Source organism: Piliocolobus tephrosceles, chromosome 7 (genome assembly GCF_002776525.5).
Source record: "Piliocolobus tephrosceles isolate RC106 chromosome 7, ASM277652v3, whole genome shotgun sequence".
Taxonomy (NCBI): domain Eukaryota; kingdom Metazoa; phylum Chordata; class Mammalia; order Primates; family Cercopithecidae; genus Piliocolobus; species Piliocolobus tephrosceles.
This window is the reverse complement of record NC_045440.1, coordinates 37,214,289-37,239,512: the sequence shown is the minus strand read 5'-3', so window position 1 is coordinate 37,239,512 and position 25,224 is coordinate 37,214,289. Positions and strand designations below refer to the sequence as shown.

Below are 25,224 nucleotides of genomic sequence, written 5' to 3'. Positions count from 1 at the left end.
TTGGCTTTGTTAGTACAGACCTTCTCCTTGCACTCCTCTTCTCAGTATTCAAGTTGTCTTTGTTTAAAAATATGCAAAATGCACACTGATTTTTGGAGTGGTTCACGTGACTTTTACTGCTCATTTTGTTAAAAATTGTCTTAAGTTAGAAGGTAATTTTTGCTTTCTTTTCAACATGTGAAGAACAATGGGAAAAAAACATTTCTTCGCCTTGTAATTGGTAACGGTGCTACCTTTTAATTAAGATCTGAGCCTTTTACAAGTAGATTTTCTTCACATATTTAAAATAGATCAAAACTCTGTCTCAAAAAAAAAAAAAAGATAATGAAGACTAAATGTTGATTTTGTATCAACAAATGGAGGCAGAAGAGAGTAAATGACTCTAGGGCAGATTTGCCAAACCCTAGCTAGGAGGGACTCCCATATTGTCCTTCATGCAGAAAGCAGATACTACCATCAGTCTGAGGACTAACCCTAAAGGGGCCACACCCATTAAAGCTGAGGAGTGTCCAAATACCAGGGCAACAAAATGTCATGGCAAATAGTCTTCTGCAGACATGAAAACCCAAGACTGTGGTCTTCGTATCTTTAATCCCCCAAATTCTTTTTTTTTTTTTTGAGACGGAGTCTAGCTCTGTCGCCCAGGCTGGAGTGCAGTGGCGCGATCTCGGCTCACTGCAAGCTCCGCCTCCCGGGTTTATGCCATTCTCCTGCCTCAGCCTCCCGAGTAGCTGGGACTACAGGCGCCTGCCATCTCACCCGGTTAGTTTTTTGTATTTTTTAGTAGAGACGGGGTTTCACCGTGTAGACCAGGATGGTCTCGATCTCCTGACCTCGTGATCCACCCATCTCGGCCTCCCAAAGTGCTGGGATTACAGGCTTGAGCCACCGCGCCCGGCCAATCCCCCAAATTCTTAAGTTGGTGTTCTGAGTCAGGACTCTATTTCAAAATAGGCTCTCACATCCAAGGAAATATGTCCTTCTGTAGACCAGTTCTTACTTGACTATGCTTCAGGGAAAAGAGCAGCAGCATCTATAAATATACATGTATGTGTGTGAGTGTGTGTGTAATAAAAGGGGACCCAGAGCCCCTTCTTGATTATAAACTGGAAGTCACAATAGGCCAAATTGTCTCCTTAAATAAAACCACTGATATTAAAAAATTAAAAGATTAAATAGATCACAAAAAAAATCAGACAGGTGGTGGAGAAGACCCCAAAGAGGAGCTACAAATTTAACACATTTGGGAAAGTAAAGATGACTTTAAAACAAACTAAACATAAAGAAATCACAAACCCAAACTCAGCAGCCTAATGGAACCTTCATATGGGGAACTGGAAGGCTCCAGCACTGTCAGGTCACACTCCTTTCTAGACTACGCAACCCTCTAGGGTTTCTTCCAGGGCTGTTGCATTGGCAGCAAAGCGGGAAAGGCAGCAGTAGACATGTGCTTTTTTTAAGTTTTTTTTTTTTTTTTCTCTGCAAAGGGGCAATTATTCCTGGATAAGGCAAGATAACTGTGGTCACAAGAGAAGCAGCCAAATGCAGATCTGTTGAGCTAACAGGGGGAGTCTCAGTCAGCCTTTCCCAGCTTTGCAATCAGCTCATCACAGATTTTTGTCAGTTCTTCAATTTCTTGGTTCTGAAAGACAAAAGACACAATTACGCAGGCCACTTTGTATTATGAAATAAAGGCAAATAGAGTTAACTAGTCCCAAGTCTGGATATACCCTACCCTAGACATCCCAATTCAGTGATTTTTAACTTTTCTACATCAGAGATGCTTTAAAGAAAAAAAGGCTACACATCTTCAAAACAATGTACTCATAAAATCATGCTTAAACTGAGTAAAGGGTGAAGACAATCACCAGCCCTCTGAAACTTGTCCATGAATCTCTTAGTTCCCCAATTCTCTTGTTATCAGAGGAATTATCTGGGGTACTTGTCAAAAACATAAGTGTCTGGGTCTCACTCAATCCATTAGTATCTCCAGGGATGCTGGAGTCTGAATCTCCTAGGGAGCACTGTTCTAGGGGCTATCAGACCCTGTGATAAAAACTCCTGCTTTTGGCAGGGCGCGGTGGCTCAAGCCTGTAATCCCAGCACTTTGGGAGGCCGAGACGGGCGGATCACAAGGTCAGGAGATCGAGACCATCCTGGCTAATACAGTGAAACCCCGTCTCTACTAAAAAATACAAAAAACTAGCCGGGCGACGAGGCGGGCGCCTGTAGTCCCAGCTACTCGGGAGGCTGAGACAGGAGAATGGCGTGAACCCGGGAGGCAGAGCTTGCAGTGAGCTGAGAGCCGGCCACTGCACTCCAGCCTGGGCGGCGGCAGAGCAAGACTCTGTCTCAAAAAAAAAAAAAAAACCTCCTGCTTTTGATGAATGGATGGCACAGGTATGAGTACATAATTGGAAATGCAGTAAGGAAAATACACCAGAGACATATAAAAATGGAAAGCTAAAAATTGCTTAGTGAGAAACAGGGATTGTTGCTAGTCCTGGTTTTCACTGATCTACGGCAGTTTCTCAAAGCAGCACTGCTGATGTTTTCGGATGGGTGAGTGTGTTGTTAGGGGCTGTCCTGTGCATTGCAGGATGTTTAACAGCATCCCTGGCTTCCTGCACTTTATATCAGTAGCATCTCCCAGTGGTGACAACCAAACAAATATATCTCCACACATTACCTAACACCTAACACCCCCTGGAGGGCAAAACTGCCCCCAACTGCAAACCACTGATCCAAAGCAATAAAGGGGGAGATGGCTTCATATTAATATATTGCATAAAAACAAAAAGAAAGAAAGAAAGGCAGTCTCAAGACCCCAACTAGGAAGGTGTTCTGAACTTCAGTTAAAATGCAACTTTCTCTCTGTACCCTGCCTATGGATGATTTCCGCATGATGTGCTTGTAAATTTAATGGTTTGACTTGTTTGTTTCCGCCTGGATCAGTTCAGAAAGGAGATGGACTGAAGTGTCTGAGCAGAAAGCCAAGGCCTCTTTCACCCAGATCTGTCATAAGCGAGTCACCGCTGAGGAGGAAAACCAAACGTCTCTGTGGCCACCCAGATCAGGCCCCTTTCTGTACCTTCTGCTGTAGGGCCCTTTCCAGGGACTCCACCTTCATCTGCTCTTTCCGGAGTCCAGCATGGAGAGCTGCACTCTCAGCCTTTGCTTTTGTTCGAACCTGAGCAATCTCCTCATTGGCTCTGTTTATGGTGTTTGGGTGGAATAAAGAGACAAAAAGCACATGATCAGCCACCAGTCAAAGCCAGGATACTAACCACTGACATCTGGGAGGCACAGCCCCCAAAGAATTGACTGCATGACAAAAGAAAAAACAAAAATCGGTGACGTAAATAATCCCATTTTAATTTATAAAAATTCAATTTATAGACAACTTCAAAATTTGTGTCTCACAGCAAATGATTTCTACAACAGTCTTAGATTTTTTTTTTTTAGCCCATTACAAAAGCAGACTGGATAATTTTGGAGACGATCACAGCTAGAGTCGGGATACTTACTAACCACCGACATCTGTGAGACACGGGCCTACAGGGAATGAGTTATTAATGAGAAGTGAAAGACATTCTTAAAAACCATAAATGTCAGTTGATGAACAGCCAGTAAACTGATGAAAGGATGCTAACGCCTCATTAGTAATCAGAGGCATGTAAATTAGAATGATAAGCTTTGAAAACTGAATTGGCAAAAATTAACAAGGATAGTCCTGTGTGGGCCGAGATACAAGGAGACAGGCAGGCTCCTGTGCCAATGGGCGGTTGGAAACTGGCGCTGCCCTGTGGCAGGCAATGCAGTAGTCACCAGGACAATTTAAAGTGTACACGCCCTCCAACGCAGCAATCCCACTTTCAGTTATGTATTCACAGAAATACTTCCACCTGGCACAATGATGAGTGCACAGGACGTTCGCTGTAGTGTTACCTTCAATGGAAGAAAGTTTGTAACTGTCTAAGTGCCCATCAATAAAGAAATGCTAGAGTTCCACGACCTAATAAAAAGAATGAGATTCAGCTGTATGTTCTGACGTGAAAAAATGGCCGTGATACGCTATTGAGGGAAAAAGGAGATTTGTCTAATGTGATTCCAATATTGTAAATATTTTTTACAGTTCAAAATCATAGTATTTATACAGGCACAAAGAAAAGACTAAAGGGATATACAATAAACCTACGTATAACACATAGAGGGATCTGTATAACCTATGGAGAAGAATACACAAGAAACCTAATACAGTACTATGGGAGTGGGAAGGGGGCAGGGTAACTTCTGTTTCTACAAATAGAAATTTAGGCAGCAAAATGCAGAAGTATGTATTACCTTTTAGTTAAAAAGTCAAGTTGGAGGCCAGGCGCGGTGGTTCATGCCTGTAACCCCAGCACTTGGGGAGACCAAGGCGGGTGGATCACTTGAGGTCAGAAATTTGAGACCAGCCTGCCCAACATGGCAAAACCCCGTCTCTACTAAAAATACAAAAATTAGCTGGGCATGGTGGCGGGTGCCTGCAATTCCAGCTCCTCAGAAGGCTGAAGCAGAAGAATCGCTTGAGCCCAGGAGGTGGAGGTTGCAGTGAGCCGACATTGTGCCACTGCACTCAGCATGTGTGACAGAGTGAGACTCTGTCTCAAAAAAAACAAAAAATCAAGTTGGATAACACTCCCCAGGATAAACTCCAAATGCGTTAGATTTAAGGATTAAAAAAACTAAGCCAAAAAGTGTAAGTAAAACATGGTAGAATATGTTCTATCCAGCATGGGGAAGACACTTGTTACTATGACAAGGAATCCAGACGCTGTAAAAGAAATGACTAATACATTTCAGCACATAAAAGTAAATTTCTGAGTATCAAAAAACACCACAGGCAGAGGCAAAAGACAAGTGACAAACTTGAAAAATTATTCAAAATTCTTATCACAAAGGGCTGGTGTCCCTAATATATAAAATATATAAACTGACAATAGGAAAATGGGCAAAGAATAGAGTAATTCATAGTAAAGCAAATATATTAATAAATGAATGCTAAAATATATTCAGTTTCATTCATAAGATAAATGCAAATCAAAATTACATTAAAATAAATGCTCTGGGGCTGGGCGCAGTGGCTCACATCTGTAATCCCAGCACTTTGGGAAGCCGAGGCAGGCGGATCACTTGAGGTCAGGAGTTCCACACCAGCCTGGCCAACATGGTGAAACCCTGTCTCTACTAAAAATACAAAAAATTAGCTGGGTGTGGTGGCGTGTGCCTATAATCCCAGCTACTTGGGAGGCTGAGGCAGGAGAATTGCTTGAACCCAGGAGACGGAGGTTGCAGTGAGCCTAGATCGCACTGCTTCACTCCAGCCTGGGTGACAGAGCAAAACTTTGTCTCATAAAAAAATAAAATAAAATAAACAAACAAATAAATAAATGCTCTGTTGCTTGCCAAAAACAAATACCTATGTTGAAATACCATTTTCACCTATTTGATTTGCAGAAAATAAAAATGTTGATCTGTTGGCATAGCTGCAGAAAAAAGAGATGCTCTCATGTATTATATAAGGCTATAAAATGATAAAAGTCTAATGGGGCCAATCTGACAACACTTATAATTACAAATTCATATATGCTTTGGTCTAGCAATTCCTTTTCTAACATACAGATCATAAAGATAACTCACAGGCATGCAAAACGATCACCTACCAGGTCACTTACTACAGCACTGTCTGTGGCAGCAAGATATTTGAATTAACTTTAATGGCTAACAGGAGGGGACTGTTAAATAAATGATACATTCCAACAATGGAATACCATTAGAAAAAAAAAGAGGAAGCTCTTCTTGCACTGACAGGGAAAGATTCTCAAAATTATATTGCTAAGCAAAAACAGCGAAGTATGCTATAATCATATAAAAAAGGAGAAAAAAATTTGAATAGGAAGAAAAAACAGAAATCAACAACAGTGATTACCCGGCATAGAGAAAAATGGGAACCCAGTGGAAGGAGGCAGGAGCAGATATACTTTTTCTTACTTTTTAATGTTTTAACAATGGGAAAAGGGTTTAAAAAGTGAAATAAACACATACAAATACAACCTGGAGTTGCAAAACAGTGAATTTTTTTTTCTCTCTGTCAATCTTCCCACAACATCATGAAGAGTGAAATTCCAAATTTACAAGCTCTTACTTGTCCAGCTTTTCTTCTGCGTGGATTTTCAGGGCCTGGTATCGCTGCTCCTCTTGTTTAACTCTGGCTAAGTAATCCTGAGCACATTTCTTCAAGGCTTCTTCATTCTGTTCCCAAGCAAAAATTGAAACTAAACAGGTCATTTCGTTTCTTCTAATCTACCACGTATCAGAGTTTTCATTTTTTAAAGAATGGAAAAATCTAAGTAATTCAGATATCTGCCTTTTATTCATACTCTGCAGTAATCTGAAATAGCCACATGTAATTCTCATTGAGGAAATTCTACATAATGTCTTCATGTGTTAATTTTCAATATCATACAGTAAGGGTCAGTTATACCAATATGCCTACTTTAGGAAGGCAGTTATTCAAAACTGAATGGCACTTTGACTTCCATATTTGATAAACTGGCCAGTTTCATTTTAATTTTAATATGAAAATAAAGACATTTCCTTGCTATAATTGTGTCTAGTTGATATGGTAAAGCTAAATTAAATCAACAGGCCCATTTATATCTAAATTTGAAATATTATACTTAATTCTTCTAGAATATGCAGCTTGAATTTTTCAGTGACATGGAATTCCTTCTAATCCCTTTTACTAAAACTGAAATGGTGAATTATCAGAAAGAACATTTCTAGAATTCACCTGAGGTCTGAGGGTTCAATTAATAGTTCTTGCAGTCTGCGCCACAGCCTGGGGTTTATTGGCTTGACACAGGAGAGGAATGGCCAAGACATGGCCACCCACTGGGCCAGATGCCTGAACAACCAAAGAAGGAAAAATGTGGAAAAATCCAGCTTCACTGGAATAGAGGATACAAGGCCAGTAGGTCCTGAGCTCCTATTTAAAAGGATACCCACAACCTCTGGCATATGTATTTGATGACCAGTTACCAAGGAAATACACCATTGGAAATGCACCAGGAGACAGAGGGAAAAAACACTCTTACCTTCTTGAACCCTTCCAGAACACCTTTCAGGTTCTCGTATCTCCTGAAGAGATCAGAAAGGGACCTTTCCACAGAGTTAAGGTCGGCCAGGGCCTGTTCCTTCTCCATGGTCAGTTGCTGGAAACTTTTCTGAGAGGTCATACTTGTCCTTTGTTCATCTTCTGGGAATCACAAGTCAAAACGAATGACATATTTATTCAACAAATAGAGACTCCCGAGAAGCCAAGCAGTGTTCTCGGTGATAGGGATACAGCTGGGGATGTGACCAAGTTCCTGCTCTCATGGCTTACATTCTAGTCGGGGGAGATGCATGGTGACAAGCGATGGGGAAAAAACAAGGCAGGGTAAGGGGGAATGGGGGTGAGGAGGGGGCTGTTACTGTACAGAAAGTACCCGCTCTCAGGGGAGAGATTTGAGCAGAGACCAGACAGAAACGAGGGTGTGAACCATACAGCTACCTGGGAGGAGAATATTCTATAGAGAAGAACAGCTGTGGTAAGGCCCGGAGCTGGGAAGGTGTTAGGTGATGTGGACAGTAGAAAGTATCATTTCAGTAATTTAGTGGAGAAAGGCCAGACTTTGGTTTAGGGAGTCGATCCTTATGCTATGGATGAGAAGAGACTCTAAATTCAATGCAGGAGGCTCAGTCTCTGTTGTTTTGTAAAGGCACCACTGGGTCTGATGCAGAGAAATTACAACCTGCACTAGAGTAAGAACCCTGCACCAAAACATAGGATGCTCCCAGCGGGTGTTAATGATATGACCAGGCCACCAACAATCACAGAATTCAAGGCCTGCCATCCTCTAAAATGAACCTAACTACAGTTGACCCTCATTATTCACTAAGTCCATATTTCCAAATTCACCTACTTGCTAACATTTGTCATCCTAAAATCTATCCTCCTGGACTTACAACAGTCCTTTGTGGATGTGTGCAGAGTGGCAAAAATGCGTTAGTCACCTGATATGCATGCTCTCAGCTGACAGTGAACAAAGCAGTACTCTGCCTTCTTGATTCATTCCATAAACAAGTGTTCTTCTTGTGGTCTATTCGGGCTACGTTTGTTGCAATTGTGTTCTTTTGCTGGAGACCTCACTGTTCTGAGTGGCCTCCAAGGGCAGTGCTATAGTGCTGTCTAGTGATACTAGGCACAAGAAGACAGTGAGGCTCCTTAAAATAAATACATTACAGAAGCTGTGTTCAGATGTGAGCCAAAGTGCCGCTGACTGTGAGCTCAATGTTAATGAATCAACCATATATATTAAATAAGGTGTCTTTAAACAGGAACACACATAAGACAAGGTTATATACCGATCAGTCAATGAAAATGTTGTGGCCAGATGCAGGAATCTAACTCTGTCTTTTCCCTAGGAGCAGTGTTTATTTACTTATTTTTTGACATGGAGTTTTGCTCTTGTTGCCCAGGCTGAAGTGCAATGGCACGATCTCTGCTCACCACAACCTCCGCCTCCCAGGTTCAAGCGATTCTCCTGCCTCAGCCTCCCGAGAAGCTGGGATTACAGGCATGCGCCACCATGTCCAGCTAATTTTGTATTATTAGTAGAGATGGGGTTTCTCCATGTTGGTCAGGCTGGTTTCGAACTCTCAACCTCAGGTGATCCACCCATCTCGGCCTCCCAAAGTGCTGAGATTACAGGTGTGAGCCACCATGCCTGGCCAGGAGCAGTGTTTAGCATTCACTAATTCAGTGTTTGCAGCAACTTTACAGAACATACCCCCCACGAATAATGAGACGACTGTATCTAAGTGACAGACAAATAAAAGTTTGTGACATGGTCTGAAAATCATCCAGGCATCCGGCTATGGTCTTATAGTTTATGCTACCCCCAACCCCAAATCTGTGTATTGAAACCTAATCCCCAGTGTGTGAGTATGTTCAGGGTGAGAGTAGGCATGGAAGGGAATTTGGGAGGTGATCATGTCAGGATTAGTGTCCTTATAAAAGAGACCCCAGAGAGCTAGCCAGTCCCTTCTATGAGGAATGGGCCCTCCCCAGACATCTCATCTGCGGGCACCTTGAAATTTCCTGTCTCCAGAGCTATGAAAAATGTTTGTTGTTTATAAGCTACCTAGCTTACAGTATTTTGTTATACCAGGCTGAATAGACTAAGAGATCCTATGGCTAATACCCTCGAAAAACAAAATGTTCTCCTTACCAATCATTTGAGCAATAGTCTTTTCATATTCAGCTACAATTTTCCTAAATGAGAAAAAAAGAACTTATTACCAGGGGAGGATTTTCAGACAATGAAAGTTGGAGAAATGCTGCCCCAAACAATTAAGCACATTAACGTATACCACCAATTTATGTAACCCATTTATCTGCTTTGGGGCTCTTGTTATCTCTCTCTCTCTTTTTTTTTTTTTTTTTACATTATATAAGGTTTCTTAAGGTTCAAAAAAGGTTTCTGTTAAGATTTTATGCTTAGTCAAACTTACATTTTACTTATAGAAACAACTGCCTTCCCTTTCTCTTTGTACCTATTTGAATATCGCAAGGAAATAGATTCATTTTGCTTAGACGAGTCAATCTTTTACAAACTAAGTTAAAGATATTCTTCTGGGCTCTTCCTAAGAGATGCGATCTGACCTTAGGCTTTCCTGACCTCAATCCACCCTTTCAGACACTCTACCTCTGATTCAGTTACAAGTTTTATTTTGTGACCTAATTCCGAAAGTATTTCACTTATTCGAAGACTTTAAAGATCATCCTCTTGGGTTAACCTTTCCTCTAGTGAAGAGTGACAATGTCCTTCTGACCCAGTCCAGTGCTGGGTGCTCTGTGAGCCACATCACGTCCTCCCCTGCCCTCCATAGTGGTGCCCCCATCACTTTTGACGTCATATCCAAGTTGGTTATTATGTATGGCTACCACTCTCTCAGAGCAGGAATGTCCCTTCCTTTCCATCAAGCCCAGCAAAGGGCCTTACACCCAGGAAATGCTTAAAAGACAAATAATACAAGAGCAACAAATTAGAGGGATATATTTAAAATGTTTTTTAATCATTCAAGTGTTGACCACACAGTGTGTGAATTATTTATGCCTTTTCTTCTCCTCTACTTTGATTTCATCTTTAGTCATTTCATGGCTCATAACTCTCTTTTCTAAAAGTGAGGAAAAATAAAAAGATTTTAATTTCAAGTCAATCAATTTTGTTTCTTGTTAACAAGCTTTCTATCATCTATTTGGTGGTTACATAATTTGAAACTGTCATGCATAATTAATTTTTTAAAAGTATTACGGACCAGGTGCCATGGCTCACGCCTGTAATCCCAGCACTTTGGGAAGCTGAGGCAGGTGCATTGCTTGAGCTCAGGAGTTAGAAACCAGCCTGGGCAACAGAGTGAGAGCTCATCTCTAAAAAAAATTACACAGGCATGGTGGTGCATGCCTGTGCTCCCAGCAACTTGGGAGGCAGAGGTGAGAGGATCAGTTGATTCCAGGAGGTTGAGGCTGCAGTGAGCTGTGATCACACCACTGCACTCCAGCCTGGATGACAGAGTGAGACCCTGCCTCAAAAAAAAAAAAAAAAAAAGTAGTAGTATGAATTCCAATGTCTCTATCATTGGATAAATCTTATTTTTCAGTATTCTAAATGGATATTTTGATACAAATTTCTGTCAATTCTTCTAAGAAGATAAGAATTATGTGGGTTCTGTTTACATGTTATGTTCTGAACAACACAAGATAAACTACAGTATTTGAATATAATAACTGGTTACCAGTAACTCCTGAAATAACATTCTCAATCACAAAGCAAGATGCAAACAGCAAAGCCTTCAAGCTCTCAACACGTGGTTCTGTGGCAAGCAAACACTGTCATCACTTCATCTGTATCAAATCTAACAGTGCATAAAAGTATCCAGCCCCTCCCCAAACCTCCAGTCTAACCTCATCTCCAAAACTTCTTGCCGGGTCTCTTCATATTTCTTCTTCCATTCATTTGCTTCAATCTCTTTAGTGATTATCTAAAGTATAATAAAGCTTAGTTTTACCCAATCTATTACAATTTGCATTTGAGACTGGGAACTGAAATAGCACACAACCACATCTAACCCAAGATACTCAATCTATATTAGAAATATAAACCTCAATATTTAATGTTTGTAAACATTTGGAAAAGTGTACTCTAAGCCACACAGGATGCTGGGATGTAAACACGGGAATAAAGATGAGTAGAACATCTCCCAGAAATTCCAAGTGGTATTTACGGCGTCTGTGAACTTTACCTTGGTCCAGGGTCTAGCTCTCAGCTCTGCAGGGCCAGGCCCTGACTGGGACAGACACCAAGAACAGAGCCATCTGACTGGGAGGTATTCACTCTAAGGCCATGTAATCGCGGCTGATGCCAGGCCACCAGAGAATGAAACTGCCACAAAATCAGAGCATTGGAAGTTGGCGTGAGCAACACATTATCTTTCTATAGAGATTTTTAACAGCTTCATAAAAATGGAGTCAGAAGGAGGGGGCTCAGATGAGCTGGCTACATCTAGCTATAGCATCCGTCACCATCGGTAGAGTCTTGCTAGTTAGCCTGGAACCTGGGCTCATATTTGGGATGCTCTTGCTAACTGGAAGGAAATGTTCTAAATTCATTGCCTCAAACTCCATTTGCCCTGGGCAGGGCTTGCATGGGCAGCCATGGCGCTCCACTTACTATACTTCCCTGACCGTGCCTCTCTCTTCCTAATTGGTAGTTTCGTTATATTTATTAGGATCTCAAGAACATAGAAAGATGCATCCTGTGTGCTTCAGGTAATCAGGCATCTCTTTACTTTGATCCATTAGGTGGTGATCTCATAGTTTAACTCCCAGGAAAAAGATCAAGTCATTTTTCTCATTTACAAGATTTTGGCCAGGCACAGTGGCGCATGCTTGCAGTTCCAGCTACTCAGGCGGCTGAGGCAGGAGGATCGCTTGACCCTAGGAGTTCGAGGATGCAATGAGCTATAATAGTGCCACTGTACTCCAGCCCGGGTGACAGAGTGAGATCTTGTCTTTTATTTTACTTTTATTTTTCTGAGATGGAGTTTCGCTCTTGTTGCCCAGGTTGGAGTGCAATGGCGCAATCTCGGCTCACCCCAACCTCTGTCTCCCAGGTTCAAGCGATTCTCCTGCCTCAGCCTCCCGAGTAGCTGGGATTACAGGCATGCACTACCACGCCCAGCTAATTTAATATTTTTTTTAGTAGAGACAGGGTTTCTCCATATTGGTCAGTCTGGTCTCGAATTCCCGAACTCAGGTGATCTGTCTGCCTTGGCTTCCCAAAGTGCTGGGATTACAGGTGTGAGCTACTGTGCCAAGATTTTCTCAAAAAAAAAAAAAAAAAAAACTTTTGGTGGGTCTTCTTACCACTGCTCCCAAGTTCTGAAAACAGGACTAGCTGACATCCCTCATTACCAACTTGATGCTATTTTATAAAGCTGTAAAAGACCTACAGCTGAGGTGCTTAACCACTTTCAGCATACTATAAAAATTAAAACTAAAAAAAACTATGTAACTAAAACTACAAAAATAAAATTGCCACACAGTCCTTTAAGAACAGGTGGAATTGTCAAGAAACACACAAACCACACAAAATACAGCATAGAAATAGGACAGGAGAGGGTGGGTAACTGATTAATGGTACACAATATTGTCTTTCATATTTTTCAGATAACCAGGAAAGGCCTAGCAGTGATCTATTTTGAACAAAGGCTGTTAAAGAAACACAATACAGGAATCGGAGAGTTGAACTGTTTAAAGAATGAATGAAAGTAGGAAACAACTGTGTATTACTGCAAAAAAATTACAAATGTTTAGGCATGAGTATATATCCTCTGTAAAATAAAAGCACTGATTTCGTTACACATGTGAGCAAAGCTGGCAAAATTAGATATTTTAAATGCCAGGACTGAAAGATAAAGAAGGGTACAAAATTCTTAAGAATATTTCAGATTGTCAACATTTTACCCTGGAGACCAGAATGTCAGGACTCCAGCACCACTGCCACAGGGGGCCCTTTTTACGACCTAAACAAGCTGGAGGTAATAAAAACTTCCAGCCTGGGATAACTTGAGCCAGCAGAGATACAATCTACCTGCTGGTACGTGGGCCTTACAAAGAAATGGAGTGATAAGCAGACCAAATAGGAGAGCTTTTACCTCTTCTCTTATTAAGGTGAGCACGGCTGTCTTGTCTGATTCGCTGAGGCAAATCCCATCCAGGGGGCTCTCACCTCCACAGGACACTGACACAGCAGCCTTCTCTGCAGAGGACTCCAGCAGCCCCTGTGGAGAAAGGGATTACATTGAATACATCAGCTTTCAGCTTCTTAACCCCAGACATCCTTCAACAACTTCCTCATTATTAAATTGATCACACCCTTTAAAACCATGTTTAAAGAAAAGTCAGCGGGCGGGGGGGAGCAAAACAAATCTAATTATGGAACTAACTAAAGAAAAACTGTTATAATGACTCTCAGAGTGGTCTTAGCTTCTGTTGAAAAGATAACCTAGAGAAATTTTATTCTGATCTAAAAGGGAGAAAGTGTGCTTATAATAGTGGTCAGTCACCAAAGAACCACATGGATGACAGAGAAACACACCCATGATTAAGTTTCTGGGGATAAGCTCCATGTAAATGGAATTTTCTTTTTTTAAAAAAGAAAAAACAAAAACAAGTGACAGCTGCTCCTGTTACATATTGATGCTTTGTATGTATTTTTATTTAGCCACTGCAGATGGAAATGTTTCTAAAATACTAACTTTCAGGCCTAAGGAGGCAGAAATAGCAAAAATATTTGAACTCTTTGAACTCTCACCCCCACCCTTTCACCCGGATGATTCAGGATCATCCTGAACTTCCACTGCTCTGCGGAGACCTCCTGCGGTAACCCTGCCTGCTGGGTGTGTGCCACTGTTGCCCATATGCAAAACGGCCATACTTAAGTCAAGGTCCGTGCCTGTGCGTTGATTCCTCCTTGCTACTAAGCTTTCCACTCCCTTCTGGCAGCACTTCACTCTCTGAGGTGCTTGATCGCTTCTATCATAAACTCAGGTTCCACAGCGAAACACTGGCAAACTTTTTTTTTTTTTCTCCATGAGAACACGGACTTTGTACTACTATTTTCCTTCCTAAAAGACGTTTTTGGCAGCTATTCCTCCCACCTATGGAAGTAAACTTTTTATATAAATGAGTCATCTAATATTTTGGGAACATCCAAAATGCCAAAATGACCTGGAATAATCCTAATCTTAAATGTGGGATAACTAATCAAGTAGTTATTGATTATAATCGATCAGTTACATCTTGTGTGAATCAACACTAAACAGAAAGTCCAAGGTGAACGTAGACCAGTGGCTTTTAAATTTTTCAGAGTCATATAGTTTTACCCTCTCTCTAGAAAATGCTCAGAAACAGAATTTTAGCATGCGGCCTCACAGACCTCAGCCATGGGCCCAAAACAGAAACCTGTCTCAAGCCACAGAAAAGCAAAATACAAAAGCCACAAGCCAGCAGTGCCCATGTTCCAGCAGCATTTGGGGGAGGGCAGCCCACCATGCCAACAGAAGTCCAAGGTCCCCACAAAACCTCTCTTTTCTCTCTTGGAATAGATCTACCACTAGAACCAGAAGGCACTTGCAGTGGGCAGCCTCTAGAATGCCCCCCAATAACCCCTACCTCCAGTACTAATCCTCTCCCTCTGTAATCTCTTCATGTGTAGGCTGGACTTAGTGACTCATTAGAATATGGCAAATGTCATGGATGTCACTTCTGAGGTTAGGTTTTGAACAAACTGACTTCTATGTTTTGAGAAGCTACAGGGAAAGGCCCATGTGGCAAGGAGCCGATGTCTCTGCCGACAGCCAGTGGGGACCCGAGACTTGCTAACCACCACGTGAGTGAGCTTGGAAGCAGATCCTCCCAGGATCCTCCCTAAGTCAAGCCTGGATATGACTGCAGCCCTGGTCAACACCTTGACTGCAGCCTGCAACAGACCCTGAGTCAGAGGCACCCAGCAAACCTGCCCAAGATTCCTGACCCACAGAAACAATGAGATAATAAACACTTGCTTTAAGTGTTGGAGTAATGTGTTATACAGCAGCAGATAGCTGATACACACCTGAACATCTGAATCATCTCATTAACTTCCTATGCCTTGTTTCTTATCAAGAAACTGTTACTTGCTTAAAGGGAGGTAATACAGGAGGTCAGGTTGAGACTTGATTCACCTCACTGTTACACTTCTGATTCTAAATTAATAACATTTCATGGGTCTGTCTCTTGTGAGTTCTTAGTTTAAGCCACGAGGTTGAGTCAACTTTAGGAAACAGACTCTCAGTGCTTTCCATGGCTACCAGGTTCGTGAGAATTTGGGAAATAGGCCCCCTAAAAATCTTCATAGCCAGGAAAACATCAACGTCCATTACAGAGTTCAGCATCTCATTTATTTGTTAAGAAGGTAAATGAATTCAGTCTGTCTGCTTAACAACTCAATGCTAACACATGTGGGGTCCAGAAGAGGCAGTATCCTGAGCAGGAGGTGGGAGATCAAACCTTAGATGGTGTTTGATGTCTCCAGGTGAGTGGGCTCTTCAGCCTGCTGGCTTTCCCCAGTCACTCTCCTCTCTGCCTGGCCACATTTACAAGCCTCACTACTCAAAATGCAACAATTCTTACAGGTGTAAGGGCAGGAATGTATGCCCTTGCCTACTTTAGCCATCTTTTCCAGTCTCCTAGGATTTAACTTTTTACATTCCTTAGTACTTTAGGTTGCTTATCAAAAAGTGCAGAACATCTCACAGGGGTGTCCAAGGAAGAGAATGCAGTCATGGGTTCTTAGTTTCTGTTTCTGGTTGGGGGCAGTAAAGCCCCTTCCTCATCCCTCTTTTCCGCTTATCACTAGAGACAGAAACTAAAAACCATGGCTTCAGGCTGCTAACAGCCTAAAACAAAACCAATCAGAAGAGCAATAACAACAACAAAATTAAGCAAGCTGGACAAGCTTGTTATAGAGAATTGGCCAGAAGATCTCTTTTAGGCCTGGGCCATCTAGTATGTCTTTAATGAAGATGCTAAATCAATCAATCACATCCTTCCAAAAGGGCTTCATTTCATGTTTGCCAATGCTTCTCCCAGTCCCTCAAAACGTTCACAACTGAGGATCAACGAAGACCAGTAGACAACAGAACTCAATGTACTCCTGGTTGCAAATTTACAGTGAGCACAGATGCCACAGATTCCCGTGGCTGTGTCCTCGCAGCAGGAGAATTCGTACCACTAATCTGTGGCAGTGTGCTGACTGTGCTCATTTGTTCTCGATCACAACCGAGCAGTACCAGCCCCTGCCGTACTCTAACAGAGACATGCCCGAAAAAGTCAAATGAACTCACCTTTTAAAAAATTTTAAACTTAAAAAGAAAAGTTAATTTCTTATATGAAAAATGCTGTGGAACAACAGCTGAAAAGCAAGGAGAGACTGACTCCCACCACTGATTGTACTCTGGCCTCAGTCCAGCCATCACCTACCGCTGGGCAAAAGACCGCATTGGAATGAACTTCAGAGCAACACGGAGAAACTTAAAAAGTGAATGCTGGATTAAATAGATGATTTTTTCATTCAATGTTTTGCATGGTGAAATTTCTTTATACAATGTTTATTCAATGTTCTAAGGAAGTAGGAGTTAATTTATGTGGGGAAGTTCAAATGGAGTTGCTTTTAAAAGGTCACAGCATATGATATGTTCCTCACCAGCTGCCTTCAGAGACAGTGTTTGCCATTTTTCTTTTCACTCTCTTCTTTTTCACTCTTATTTCCACGTTTCCTTATCAACACCACAGCAGTGTATTCTAACACAACAGTATATTCTAGCACACCACTAGTGTATTCTAGCACTTTACAGCTTAAATCTTTCACGTTATCATTTTATCTTATCCTTACAACCATTTTGATGAGGCAGATGGGTGCTACTCATTTTATGGATGTATTAGTTGGGAATCAGGAAGTTAAAAGTTTAAGAACTGAGTAAACGGGCCGGGCACAGTGGCTCATGCCTTTAGTAATCCCAGCACTCCAGGAGGCCAACACGGGTGGATCACCTGAGGTCAGGAGTTTGAGACCAGCCTGGCCGACATGGTGAAACCCCATCTCTACTACTAATACAAAAATTAGCCAGGTATGGTGGTGCATGCCTGTAATCCCAGCTACTCAGGAGGCTGAGGGAGAACTGCTTGAACCCAGTAGGCGGAGGCTGCAGTGAGCCGAGACTGCGTCACTGTACTCCAGCCTGGGCGACAAGAGTGAAGCTTGGTCTCAAAAAAAAAAAAAGAACCGAGTAAACCAGCCAGGTGCGGGGGCTCATGCCTATAATCCCAGTACTCTGGGAGGCCGAGGTGGGCAGATCGCTTGAGCCCAGGAGGTTGAGACCAGCTAGGTAACACGGCAAGACCCCATTTCTACAAAAAATACAAAAATTAGCTGGGTGTGGTGGCACGCACCTCTAGTTCCAGCTACTTGGGGGGCTGTGGTGGAAGGATCACTTGAGCCCAGGAGGTGGAGGTTGCAGTTAGCCAAGATCGCACCACTGTATTCCAGCCTGGGGAACAGTGAGACTGTCTCAAATAATAATAATAATAACAATAATAATAAAAACCTTAGTTAACCCAATACATCTGAAATGTTATCATCTCAATATGTAGTTAATATAAAAAGTTGAGACATTTATGCTTCTTCTTTTTCTGAGTAGCTACAGTTCAAGAGTGCTCAACAGCTACCTGCAGCTAGGGCTACTCTACAGAACGCTGCAGAGACTACGTGTTCCTCAAGTGAAGAAACTATCTTATTTACATTTTATCCTCATCACCTAACACTGACCAGAATTTAACAAATTCACATGGGCTTCAAAACAAACACTGAAAAAAATCTGAGCCCCACCCAGCCCTCCACATTCAGGAACTTACAAGCACAGTGGACCCGTCTTCTTCCATCTTCTGGCACGTCTCCTTCTCTATGCCTAGGACAGAAAGTCATTTTTATAGTTATCCCAAGAAGTTGGTTCCTTTCCTCCCTAGTGAAAGGCTTTTGGAAACGCCAGTGCAGGCCGAGAATGACTACGAACACATGAAACGCATTTTAAGATTTTATTTAAAAGGAACGCTGGCATTTTCTTGAGCGTTGTTTTAAGTCCACGGCATTCAGAAGAGGAGCACGTGGTTAGCCGCCAGAACAGGTCGTCAGCCTTCAGGCAGAAAGAACAGCAAGGCTGCCCCCTTGTGTCCACTTAAGTTTGGAAAAATGTGTTGTACTAACTGTGGCATTATTTCAGAGAGGGAACACTATGTAACACTGATTTTTTTATCATCAAGTCGGAGTGAATTTAAATTCCAGCCCAGAATGGTGGCCTTGATCTAATTAATGCAGCAGATAAGATAATAAGCTTTAAAATTCAAGCCAGCACAACTAAACTCATTCTCCCCTCCACACCCTTCAAATGGGCTACCTTGTCTCAGGTCTATCCTCTACTCTACTAGGGTAGAGGGGGACATTTAAAATAACCAGAAGATGGCTGGGCACGGTGGCTCATGCCTGTAATCCCAGCACTTTGGGAGGCCCAGGTGGGTGGATCACCTGAGGTCAGGAGTTCAAGACCAGCCTGGCCAACACGGTGAAACCCCGTCTCTACTAAAAATACAAAAATTAGCTTGGCGTGGTGGCGCATGCCTGCAATCCCAGCTACTTGGGAGGCTGAAGCAGGAGAATCGCTTGAACCTGGGAGGTGGAGGTTACAGTGAGTTGAGATAGCACCACCACACTCCAGCCTGGGCAACAAGAGCGAAACTCAAGTCTCAAAAATAAGAAAAATAAAAAATAAAATAACCAGAAGATACACTCATTAAAGTAAACATAAAAATACAGAAAAGCATATAAAAGTTTACAATCTAAAGTTACAATCCTCCACATGGCAATCACTAACTACTATTGTTGTCAATAGCTAATTATTTAAAACACAAATGTGACCATCACTCCCTCGTTCAAAAACCTTCAACCTCCCCCTCCCTACCTATAGGATCAAGCCCAGATTCCATGTTACGACCTTGTTTCCCACTTGGCCAGGTACTTACAGAAAACAACCAGGCCTTTTACCAACATGGCAGCTTCCTTCCCATGGCTGTGTAAAAGTCTCGTTTCCTGGAGAACATCTAGTAAGTATCCATCAGGACCCAGTTCCAAGGGGACACTCCCCAGGACACAGTCGGGATTCACCTAACAGGGCCTGTAGCCACTCCCACACCCAGGACCGCAGCCTCCACTTGCCTGTGATGTGGCTGATCAGTTACAATGTAACCACTTGTTCAAATCTGTTCCCTTTGCTGTTTCCTAACTTTGAAAACAGCACTGTATGCACAGGGTCCCAGCTTTCTACATAAATTTTTGTTGAAGGAATTTCCTCCAGTGGGGAAGAATATAATTCAATAAATGTTTACCATGTACTGTGTCAAAGGTGACTCAAAGATGACTGTCTGGTAGTCTCCAACCTCAGTAAGTTTATAGTATTACCTTCCTGTAATTAACACACTGCACTAGGTACTGTGGAACAGGAAGGGGGAAAGGAAATGTGGGAGCATAAAGCATGCTGCAGAGACCTGAAGGGATGTGCAGATCTGTGTAGGAGGCGGCAAAGGAAGACACTTCAGATGGAAAAAAACCAAGGCAGGTGTTAAGAATACTCAGGATTAACCCCAAGAAACTGGGGGAATGGCAAACAAGGGCTTAGGGAAAGATGTCAGGGCAGAAGGCAGTATAGGAATAAATCAGGAACAATGCCTGGCACATTATTTTATGAGAGACTGAGGCCTGGGATGAGGAGGAGGCCAGAGGGAATAAATTGCTCCAAGTTCTTACTTTCCATCTGCTTCCCTGGCTTAATGGCAGATCATGACTTTTAAAATTCTATGCATAAAAGCCCACATATAAAATTATGTTAAGGCCGGGCGCGGTGGCTCAAGCCTGTAATCCCAGAACTTTGGGAGGCCAAGACGGGCGGATCACGAGGTCAGGAGATCGAGACCATCCTGGCTAACATGGTGAAACCCCGTCTCTACTGAAAAATACAAAAAACTAGCCCGGCGATTTGGCAGGCGCCAGTAGTCCCAGCTACTCGGGAGGCTGAGGCAAGAGAATGGCATAAACCCGGGAGGCGGAGCTTGCAGTGAGCTGGGATCCGGCCACTGCACTCCAGCCTGGGCGGCAGAGCGAGACTCCGTCTCAAAAAAAATAAATAAATAAATAAAATAAAATTATGTTAAGAAGATCTGAGTTTTTAAATAATGTTTAATGTAGTCAGGAACATGGTTCTAAACTTAAGGTTTAAGGCCAAGGACGTAACTGGGGTCCCAAAAGAGGGGCTTAGCTCTAGAATGATCTGACAAGTCCATCAGTAAGAGGTTTCAGCCCTGATTAGTCCAGGTTCCTCATTAGCATGTTACGAAAGATTTTACAGTGCACGGGTCAATCTCAACTTACCACATCTGTACCAGAAAAATTTACAGTAGCCTAGTATCATGAAAATAATCTCTGCATACTTTGGCATTGTGGCTAAAAGACCATGGAACCAGACTGCTTAGAATCAAATGTAGTTCTGCCATTTACTAATGACGAGGTTCAGAACACACTTCACCAAAATATGGTGCCTTCGCATTTGAGGACACAGCAGAGGCAGGGGGGTCTGCCCTCTTCCCTGAAGCAGGCCGTAAAGGAATCCCTCAGACCTTCCCCCGAAAATAGGTCATAAGACCTCATTACAGAGGGACCTCCTTGTACACAGAGAAAAATAATGTCCTTATCCCGAAAGACACAGACACCAAGAGGAACTGAAACAAACAGGACTTGCTAAGTTCCCCTGGTTTATTACCATAGATCATGCCCTTCTGTTCTCCAATTATACTTCTACACAACTATCTGTAAAAGTACAGTTTTCCCTGTTCCTTTGGGTCATTTCTGGAGGCTCTAATGTGATATAAAACTTACATTAAATACATTTGTATGCTTTTCTCTTGTTGATCTTTTGTTAGAGATGTCTCAGCCATGAACCTTGTGGTGGGTGAGGAAAAAGATACCGCTTTCCTGTCCTACCCTAGCCAAGTGACTTTAATCAAGTCACTTAACTTCTTTGACTTACTTTGTCTCTCTGAAGAAGGGAGAAAAAGGTAACACCTTGCTATGAATGAGTATATGCAAAGCACTTAGAACAATGCCTGTACATGTTAAGGCACCATACATGTTAGTTGTTATTTCTCTAAGTTAAACAATGAGTATAACAATCACAAAAAAGTCAAACGTATGACATATTTATAGGCCATTTGATATAGTTTAAATATTTGCCCCCTATATCTCATGTTGAAACCTGATCAACAGTTGGAAGTGAGGCCTAATGGGAGGTGGCTGGGTCACAGACACGGATCCCTCATGAATAGCTTGCTGCCCTCCTTGTGGTAATAAGTGACTTCTTGCTCTGTTAGTTTCTGTGAGATGTTTGTTAAAATAGCCTGGCATCCTCCTCCCCCTCTCTTCCTCCCACCCTCTCGCCATGTGACACACTTGCTTCCCCTTGCCTTCCACCATGATTGGAAGCTTCCTGAGTCCCCCTCACTAGAAACAGGCACTGGTGCCATGCTTATTCTACAGCCTGCAGAATCATGAACCAAATAAACCTCTTTTCCTTATCAATTAGCCATTCTCAGGTATTCCTTTACAGCAACGCAAATGAACTAACACACCACTATACTTTAAGAGGTGGCCATATTCACATACAATTATAAAGAAATTCAAGGAGTCTCAAACACATCAGCATCTCCTATACAACTTGTCACAAGTATCCCTATGTTCCTAGTACTTCAAGAAGCCCTTTTTTTGTGTCCCTTTTCCGGGTAAAGAAGCAAAGCATAGGTCAGCATCCTAAATCTATCCTTCAAGTGACCCAATTCTTTAATCTCTGTAAGGCGCCTCCTGCTTTATTAGGCTTTCAGGCATTTCCATGCTTATGTACATTAGAAAGATGAAGATATGCTTCCATACCTGCTTCTGAGGATGAAAACGCATGATTTATGGTAGACACGGGAACATTGGAACATTCAAAGTACTCCAGGTCTTCCTCTGGCTCACCTTTCACCTCGGCCCCAGCTGATTTCTGACCACATGACGTGGATGCCAGTTTCTCCTCATCGGTAGCATGGCCATCCCTATTAGAAATGTCTGAAATCTGGGAGATCACTGCTCCTTCATCCTGAGAAACACAACAGAGAAGATGCTACCCTTTAGGAGGGCAAGCAATGGGGAAAAGTGACATCCCATGAATGGAACAAGGTAGACACAACTCCATACAGATATGTGAGAGGTTAACCACAGATCAGGGTACAAAGCAAGGAGGAAGTTGGAGTCTTTCAATTGTGAGATATTGTTTTATAGAACCTAGTTTCTGTAATTTGAGTCTGAGGTTTTAAAAAATGATCTTCTCTAGGTTAAGTTTATAAGCAAGCAGTTTAAGTGGTTTAAGACAATGGTTTTCAATTTTTTTACTTGTATACCTCCTAATTTTTTAAAAAATCTATGTACCCCATTGCATTTTCAAGTGACAGCTAAAAACTTTTTGGCATAAGTTTAAATAATTACAAAGAATGTAATATCTGGAATATTCTAAATATTGAATTTGCTTAATTAATGCTATCTAGTTACCTTGGTGATTTGATACCATATGTAAATTTACACTAACAAGTTCCTGAATAAGTCAGAAGTTTATGTTATTCCTTTTCCTCTCTAAATCTGTATTTCCATTTCACTTCCATCATGAAATCCAAATGAAAAACATCTGCATGGCTGAAAGTCTTTTAAAGGTCTCTATCCAATGTCTCTGTGAAACTTTCTTCTTTGACTATAGGTCTTACAATTTTTTTTCTGCTGGAGAGTTATTATATTAATGCATAACTTATTTTCAAAATATTGCAAGTTTTGATAAGTATTATCAGACACAAAAGTAAGTTGTTATATCAATTACAAAATGTTTTATTGCACTAATTCTTAAAAACTTTTACAGTGCAATAAATGGGTTTTATTTTATATCCAATAAATGGGTTTGGGGTTTCTTTTTTCTTTTTTTTTTTTTTAAAGAAGACCAAAGATAAATTTCTCATAGTTCTGGCTGCCTACTTTAGCAAAATCTGGGAGAATCTTTTACACATTTGTAACAGATGAAAAATAACTCAGATTGCAAATTTCCCCCACCACACCCCTTTTTTACATTTTACATCATATACCAAGTTTCTGGTCCAAATTGTATAGGATAAGTTATGTTAAATTGAACTCTATTAAACAATGAATTTATTCCTGTAATACGTATACTGACAAAGTTTTAAAAAGAACAAAAGGATCTCACTGCAATCAGATGGGCCTGGGTTTCGGTTTATTTATTTTGCAATTAGTCTATACAGTCATGGATGGATACTATTTATTGCTAGAATGTAACAAAGGTCAATATCAATTTTATTCCTGGTTTCTATTTTTATAAATATAATCATTAAGAAACCTTATTTATACAAACAATAGATGAAACAGAAGGTAATTCTTTCTGTAACATAAGTGCCTTTCAATTCTTTGAACCCCTTTCCAAGTTACGTGCCCCAAAAAATCTATCATCAAACATTATTTTTAGATCAGTTGACAACTCAGGTTTTCCTGTATTGTTGAAAGCAATGAATTAGAAAACCGTCTGACTTAAGAAAAATACCATCCAGTTATTAGTCAATTATCTTCTTAGCACCTACACCAATATTTCAGATCTTCCCTTTGGAGCCCTGGTGACTTTCACACCCTGTGGTGATGGTGATGCATCTTTGTAGCACTTAAAGTGGGAATTTTACCAAAAAAAAAAAAAATGTCATTGTGAAAGGGTTTCCTTGTCTTCAGGGGCCTTCTCTTCAGGGACAGTAAGGATCTGCTTAAAACTGAGTACTCAGGCACCCATTGGAAAGTCCTTTTGAACCACCCGCCAGGGGGATGCAAACTCCCACCAGGGGACCCCGGTCTAAGAGACGTTCTGGGGATGGACACAGACTCACTCACCTGGGAACATGCATCCAAAGCGAGAGACTGAGTTTCATGCTTCTTCACCTTACAGCCACTCCTAGAAAGAGAAGAAACACAAACAAGCCAGTTTGCAATCACACTGACAACTGTCAAGGCATGAAATGGAGCAGAGAGCAGTGTGTGCGGATAGAAGCCAAAGCGTACAGCACCACACAAATCATACATCGCCGCATGAGAGAGGCAGGGACACCTTTTATGCCTCTGAGTTTTCTCCAGAGAGACGAAGTAAGTAAAGACCTACAGTGGGGCTCATTCTCTGAAAAGACCACCTCCGCTTGCTTCTGTGAATTGTCAAACAGTAGCACTCTAATGTCTATGGTTTTTAATTACACGCCACCAAAAGCTTTTCAGACAGTAGAGCCTTAGCAGCTGGAGACATTCAGTTCCTTTGAGCCTCACTCACTTGGCTTTGACGTTCATTAGAAAAATCATCACACTGGACCAAATTCTTTAAAAATTCTTTATTGCACTAAAACCCATAGACGTTTCATAAAACAGTTCCAGTTAAGACTTGTGTGCTCACAGAGAAGAACTGTCAATAAAAAGTATAAAAATAAAAATATGTGGGTAAACTGTTACCATTTCTATTAAGTAGTAAGATGGAAGATGAATGTCACATGCTGCACAAAGCCTGAAACTGGGGAAGCTTGAACCACCTGTTATTTGTAGATTAGCACACAACTTGTGATCACGGGACTAATTCAGATTCTCTTCTAATAAACTTAGAATTTCCAGTAAAAACACCACTGTGACCAAAAAAAGAGAAAAAATTATTTGCAACTTTTTTCTTTTGTGAGAAAAAATACAAAGACAAGCACATAAGTTACCAGAATGTGCATAATCACTAGTTCATGATCTTCTTTCCCTAATCTTCTTACTGAGTACTACCCTCTTCCACCAAACTCAAGTTGAGCTGACTCAGTAAAATTTATTAACTGTTCCA

The 25,224-nt window shown here is 41.6% G+C and overlaps 1 protein-coding gene across 6 annotated transcripts in view; it reads right to left on the bottom strand.

Annotated features, from left to right (window-relative positions):
- Nucleotides 1-1,426: 1,426 nt before the first annotated feature.
- TACC1 (transforming acidic coiled-coil containing protein 1) overlaps nt 1,427-25,224 on the bottom strand; it is a 60,792-nt gene continuing 36,994 nt past the window's right edge. For 3 of the 6 annotated variants that reach the window (XM_023214513.3, XM_023214517.3, XM_023214516.2), the window contains 10 exons: nt 24,258-24,318; nt 22,218-22,425; nt 18,104-18,156; nt 13,306-13,431; nt 11,054-11,130; nt 9,318-9,361; nt 7,140-7,300; nt 6,188-6,294; nt 3,092-3,212; nt 1,427-1,642 (listed from right to left, as the gene is read on the bottom strand). In XM_023214513.3, coding sequence (XP_023070281.1) covers nt 1,574-1,642; nt 3,092-3,212; nt 6,188-6,294; nt 7,140-7,300; nt 9,318-9,361; nt 11,054-11,130; nt 13,306-13,431; nt 18,104-18,156; nt 22,218-22,425; nt 24,258-24,318 — 1,027 coding nt within the window. In that variant the 3' untranslated portion in view covers nt 1,427-1,573. Of the gene's footprint in view, nt 1,643-3,091; nt 3,213-6,187; nt 6,295-7,139; nt 7,301-9,317; nt 9,362-9,492; nt 10,267-11,053; nt 11,131-13,305; nt 13,432-18,103; nt 18,157-22,217; nt 22,426-24,257; nt 24,319-25,224 lie in introns of those variants that run through there. The other 3 variants (XM_023214518.3, XM_023214514.3, XM_023214515.3) reach the window with 3 other exon arrangements.